This window comes from Lichenostomus cassidix, chromosome 9, assembly GCF_008360975.1.
Source record: "Lichenostomus cassidix isolate B80296 chromosome 9, HeHo_3.0, whole genome shotgun sequence".
NCBI lineage: Eukaryota > Metazoa > Chordata > Aves > Passeriformes > Meliphagidae > Lichenostomus > Lichenostomus cassidix.
Genome location: NC_139490.1, coordinates 3,149,830 through 3,156,438, shown reverse-complemented (window position 1 = coordinate 3,156,438; position 6,609 = coordinate 3,149,830). Strand labels below are relative to the sequence as shown.

Genomic DNA, 6,609 nt, shown 5'->3' with positions numbered 1-6,609 from the left:
TTAGAACACTTGAAGGAATGGTTGAAGCTCATCTTTTTCCATGGGCAATTCCAAACCCTTAATGAAAACATTAAAGACATGATTTAGACAAAATCCAGATTTCCTCTGTATCTTTTCCCTTCCTTACTTAAAAGTACTCCAACACAAATACAGTCATTTTTCTGTAGGAATTTTCCCTCACTTTGTCCAAAAGATCACTCTTCCACAGGGAAGGATGTTGTGTTCATGAGAGAGATAGTAAAACAACTTGTTATCAGTAAAGCCTGGGTCATATCTGAGACATCATTCCTATTGTGATTCAGTGTGGCTGAAAAGATAAAAACCCAGGCAATGGGCTGAATTCCTGAGCTGCAGGAACAATTCCAATTCTTTCCTCAGCCAGCTCCTAGTAGACCTACAATTTTACAATCAATATCTGTATCTGGGCTCATACATTTATCTTTTCCACCTTTTCCCATTACCTGCCTGCCAGAGTGACCAAATAAGCCTGATATCCTCCATCAGCCTCCCAGCCTTTACTATTGCACTGCACCATTGTCTATAAATTGCAATTTCAACTGCATTTTCAGTACATTACTCCTGCCTATCTGTTCATTCCGTTTGCCTCATGCCTAGAGCAACTGGCCCATGACTTGGGCTTCTAATTAGTGCTGTGAGATGAAAAGATCTTCCTGTGGCTGCTGTTGGAAGGCAGTGCTGTATGGAGGGAATGTCACCTGAGAAGCCCTGGTGGAGGGGGGTGACAGACTGAGTGCTAATGAGTTTCAAAGTACCAGCGATGTGCATTGAGGATGGTTTCTCATGTGGAACTTTGTTTTACAGCCCAGCTGGAAGCCCAAGAAGCTGCTGGAGCAGTTCAGAGAGGTCCCAGGGAGCAGCTGGAGCCTTCCTTCTGTCTGGAGCCCTGAAGCTGCAGCAGCTTGACCCAAACCCCTTGGGAACTGCAGACAGTTTGCCAAGCTCAGTAAACCCCCAGTTCCTCCCCAGCTGGGCCAGGAGAGGCAGAGCAGCTCTTGAGGGAAGTCAGCTCAGTCCTTGCTGGTATGATCTGAGTTCCCAAGGTGCTGCTTTCCTCCTCCCTGGCACTTTGGGGCACCTCATCCAGCCCTTTCTAGTCCATGCATTCCTGTTTTCCACTGCAGGGGCAAAAGCAAAGATTGCCCAATAAAAAGGGACAGGAACAACTCAAGAATGAGCTTGGAAACACCACTTGTGCAGTAGGCCTTGTGGTCATTTTAAGAAAATCCTCATGGAGCAATATTGCCTCCTCCCCAGGCAGGGAGAACCCCTGGCACTGGTGGAAGCTCACTGTCCCATGGGACAACACTCTGGGAATCTGCTCATGCAGGAATTCCAGAGGGGCAGGGGGGAAATTTAAGAGGAATCAAAAGAGAACAGAATAGGGGCAGCACATCAGTGATTCAACCCCAGTTATTGCTCTCTTGGAGACAAGAAACTGTGTCCTGTTGCAGCAGTGGCTCTGAACTAACCCCAGCACAGCTCCAGGGCTGCTCATGGAGACAAGTTAAAGAACAACCCATTTCTGTTATTTCATCCCACCCCAAGCATCATGCAGGACAAAAATTCCCCTGGCAGCAATGAACTTCCTCCAGCAATCTTACTAAGAATCAGGGAGAAGTTTGCAACACAAAGCAGGTATCTGGGGCTTTTTTGCCCTCACTTTGGATTACGAATCCCAAAAATCTGAGGCTAAACATGCTCCAAACTCAGCATCTCTCATTAATTGTGCTGAGATCTACCTGTACTTGAGCCCTAGCCAGGTTATTCAGGTTTCCAACACTCCCATAGGATTTCTGTCAACAGGAAAGTCCTTCTCAGCTCCTTAGGATAGAGTGACATCTTGTGGTTTCTTCTTTTGTCCACCTCTGACAAATAAAAATTAGCCAGAAGAACCTTGACTAAGTTTGGGTTTGTTTGTTTCTGGTGTAACACCAAGATCTTATTTCTTTGAGGAATATCCTGTCCTTCCTTCCCAGACTGATCCCAAAGTTTACTCTGCCACTATCAAGGCTTGTGGAAGGAGAGTGGAAATTCATGATGGGAACAGCGACAAACCCATCTTCATTCACACAACATGACAAATTTGGGCTGGATATAAACTCCACAAAAACCCTCAGGTGCTCAAGGTCACATATCAGTGAGATCAGTCAAATAATCTTCAGCACCACCACTGGAAGGATTCTTAGGGAAAACCTTTTCAAGTGCAGCTCTGAGCAGCATTCCCACCTGGACTGCAGGACAAGGAAGAGAAGATGATCCCATCAGGCTGCAGCTGCAGCCCAGCAGGATCTCAGCAGAACTGTCACACCAGGGTCACTCAGCAGCACAATTACAGACCTTGCAGTGATTTATTTTCTCATAGAATCCACAAAAAAACCAGTTTTAAATTTAAGACACCTAAAATCATATATGAGCTACCACTGACAAATTCCCCCTACCAGAAAAAGATGCCAAAAAAAGACAAAATTATTTATGCTAGTTTTGTAGTGAAGGAGCAGCAGCGTCTTTGAAAGGAATATTATACAAAAATCTGGACTAAAAATTATAATGGAATAGTATTAATATACCTATTAACTGGTAACAATGCTTAAGGTATTATTACTACTGAAAATTATGGGAAAAATGAATTCATATTGTTGTAAAGCAGGTAATTTTTAAGAAACAGAAAAAGGGTATTTTGCATCTGTAAAGCCTGGGAGAGCAGCAAGTGAAACCACAAGTGTTTGCATTTCTGTTTCTGCTGGTTTTCCTATGTTCCCATTCAGGGAATTCTGAAAATTAATTTGGAATTTGTGATTCTGCATCATTCCATTGTACCTTTGCTCAATCCTGTGCACTTGCCTGGTATCCTCTAGAAACATTTCTGCCTGGCAGCTCTCCTTCCAAAATTCAAACCTTTAGCTCACATCTATCTTCAGCCTTTTCCTCATTAAGGAGCATCTACTCTGCAAGGAACTGATGAAAAGAAAATTGGTCAGGAAAGAACTTCTGATGGACTGAAAATAAGCATGACTGAGGGTTTCTCACGTCTTTCCAAGTCAGAGTGAACACAAAAATTAGCCTGAAAAACACGTTGAAAAGTTTAAAAATCAGTTTAAAAGTTTAAAAAATCTCCTCTAAGATAAATCCACAGGAGATCCTCGTGTGGGTCACTTTTACAGACAGCAGGGGAAGTCCATGGATTTATTTAAATATGAAAAACCAGCCCTTGTGTAACCCACATCAAAGTTCATTTTACCTGCAGTAGAACTAATTCTTGCCTTGGTAAAATTAGCTGTTCCTTCTGAGCAACACTCCCCTCCCAAGCACAACGTTTTTAGCTCCATAGGGCTAAAATTACCATTTTCATCTAAATTTGAATACAAAAGCTGTCTTACCAAGTCCAGACTATAATATAGAATGGTAATAAGCACCAGCAACACACTAAGGAACCCCATTTGGGAAACAATTCAAGGAGGCAGGGATAGAAATGTGTTGAAAAGCTTTTCTCCAGAGCATTCCATCCTCCACAGAAACATCCATCACGTCCCAGTCTGACCTGCAGGAGTTGCACCAGCAGTAGAAAAAGTGAACAATGTGTCAGATTTTGGAAGTTCTCCTTGCATGAATAACTTTGGGAGCAGTATCTCTGCTGCCAGGGAAGCTAGAGCTGCAGTTCAGCCAAAATGCATTTGTTCCCATAGAATTCCAAAGATAAAACTCCTATTGAATAAAAGAAACCCCTTTATTATCCAAAGGTTTGTATTTATGATCTGTTTCAAAGGAGCTCCTCCCTCCTTTTCTCCTATTCTCTCTCACCTTTTTAATAACCTCTGTTCTTTTTGTATTTTGAACAATGAGGGAGGAAATAATTATATGTCTCTCTGCTGACAGTGGGTGCTGCTCCTCCTCTTCCAAATGGAAACAGCAACTAATTCCCCTGCTAATATTTACTTGTGCTACGTGTCATTCTCTCTGTCAGTCTGTTCTGAAGAAAAAGTTAGAAAATGAAAAGAATGATGTTGTTCCTTTAGACATTTATTTATGAATAGAACATTTTTCGACACTTAAAATAAGTTTGGGTGGGGTTTTTTTGAGAAAGAATATTCTAGAGCCCTGAAATGAGATATACTGAAGAATAGAACAACTGCTGTGGGGGAGAAAAAATATGTCCACACGAATGCCATTACTACTGAACTCTTTTACTTGGGTCACACACAGAGCTTTCTACACTGACAGGTCTCAGATATTCATGCGATCAGCTTTTATTGTCACCAACACTTAGGGGAGGCCAGTGGCAGAGTCACATGCAGGAGCATCCAGAAAAGCAGCACTTGAGAATCACGTGGGAGAATTCACACAAAGTCTACCACAGTCAGAGAATCCAATCCACTGCATTGGTTCCATTGGCTCTGCTGGAGCAGTGCACTGTTCCCTGCTCTGCCAGGGACAGCGTGAGGTCACAGTGTCCACAAGGGCTTCTTCAGCTCTAGAAATGACCACCAAAGCTTTGCCATTTGCATTATTCAGAGCTGCACACATTGCTGCTCCTGTCTCATTGATCAAGTCAGTCTTTGGACTGTAAAAAAATTACAAATAATGGATTTGCAGTTTTCTGCTTTACAACTCACTGGAACAAGAAACAGTTGTTGACATGTACACAACTTTATTTTAAGGACACAGCAATCACAATGACAGAAACAGAACCATTACTTTAATACTGTAAGCTTTCCTCTGGGAACTGACTGGCAACACAGTTAGATCCGAAAGCATTTCCAAACAGTATCTTGGGGGAAAACACAGCAAACCTTAAATATATTAACTTCAAACTTTATGTGCTTATCTCCTCCTCTCGGTAGCTGGTGGCAGTTAAAGCTTTTCAAAGTCATGGCCACTTGAATTCATTGCCTCAGGGTGCATTACCCTTCCCATGAATAGCACGGTGCCTGTGGAGAAAAGGGGGAAGGAGGGAAGGAAGGGAAGATGTCAGAACCAGAATGAGGTTTTTAGGTGATGAATACCAGCAAGAACCTCTAGAGCAGTGCTGTGGGATTTTATAGGAACGAAGGGCTCAGAATTTGGCACCAGGAAATGGCTCAAGAGCTCTGTTTCAAGGCAGCAACCAAAGCTAAGCACTTGGGCTTGCCTGGAGAAGAAGGGCAACCAACAGGGTTTTTCCAAAAGGTTTCCAACCTCAGATTTCTGGATTAGTAACAAGCTTTGAGGCTTTGCTGGCAGTTCATCTTTCTACATGCAACAAAGGCTCTGCAAAGTGAAGAACTACCCCAAAGGGACCAAATTCTACCCTGTCCTGATTTGAACTTTTCTTTTTTGGGGAGATTTTTGGATATTGACTAGCAATAAAGGACAGACACCCTCCTCCAGATATATTTTTTGCCTCATGTGCCTACAATAGCAAGGATATTCAATTTATTATGGTTTAAAAACCCCCAAGAGTTGGTATCCTGCCTGGTTTCTGCTGGGATGGAGTTTATTTTCTTCTCAGTACCTCATTCAGTGCTGTGCTTTGAATGAAGTCCCACAAGCGACTCTGCCTAAGCAGACTAAGCATCACTGCAGAATGGTTTAGTAAACTCTGATATTGTGACTGGGATCCCAAACACAGACCTGTAAAATACCCTGTGGCTGCACAGCAAGGCTTTAGCATCCACTCACATGCACATCATTATAGCAAATTACAAATATGAGACCAAGGAAGGACTCAATCCTTGTCCCTTCTGCTGGTGAGTGCTGCTCTCAGCCCTCACCTGCCACAGAGCACAGGGAGAGCACAACAGAATATTCACAGCTGGGATGTTCCTCCATTATACAAATTATTTGGTACTGGGAGCATCTTTCAGTGGTCTCACTACAGCCAAACTCTCAGGGAATGCAATGATTATGGATGTGCAGGCCAGTAACACACTGTTCTTGCAATAAAAACGATGAATTTTTCTTCTTCTGTGAATGTTTTTCAGGGTTATGTTAGATTTTCGTGTTTTCTTTGGGGACATGGAAAAGGTGAGTCTTTCAATATTAGGTATTTTCACCCAAACTAAGGAAAATCTGCAATACAAGCCCAGTTCACAGGTCAAAACATGCAATTTCCCTTTGAATACTCGAGGATCTGCTGTGAAAAACTCAGAAGAGTCTGCAATATTCTCACCTGTTCTTCTGTTTCTGACCAAAAAGAAAAAGGGATGGTCCACTATAACCTGGGGATAGAGCACTGCCATTCTGCTGATGGCAATCATTCCTGCAGGAAACAGAACACAACTTGTTCAGCAGAGACATTTCTGCAGCCCCTCAAGTCCCAAACTCAATGCTAAGTACCACCAAAAAATAGCAGGGAAATATTACCTGGAAATGAAAGAGACCTGCAGAGTAATTGCCTATTCTGGCTTTAAGAATGATTAACAATGCAGAGTGCTGCAATTTCCCAGGCTGAGGGAGCAGCATATAAATTTTAAGATCCAGAACCTTCAGAGGAGTTATGACTCCTGCTCACTCAGAGAGGGAAAGTGCACTGCATTAAGCAGCACTGCTGACCTGTTTTACACAGCTCTGAGTCTGCAGTGGAGACTGAAAGGGAACCCTTAATAACTAGGG

General features: G+C 42.8%; 1 protein-coding gene across 2 annotated transcripts in view; it reads right to left on the bottom strand.

Moving 5' to 3' along the window:
- Nucleotides 1-4,186: 4,186 nt before the first annotated feature.
- SERPINI1 (serpin family I member 1) overlaps nucleotides 4,187-6,609 on the bottom strand; it is a 44,626-nt gene continuing 42,203 nt past the window's right edge. For both annotated transcript variants that reach the window (XM_085068968.1, XM_085068967.1), the window contains exons 8-9: nucleotides 6,167-6,256; nucleotides 4,187-4,946 (exon numbers count right to left, since the gene is read on the bottom strand). In XM_085068968.1, the coding sequence (XP_084925094.1) occupies nucleotides 4,870-4,946; nucleotides 6,167-6,256 (167 nt within the window). In that variant the 3' untranslated portion in view covers nucleotides 4,187-4,869. The remainder of the gene's footprint in view (nucleotides 4,947-6,166; nucleotides 6,257-6,609) is intronic.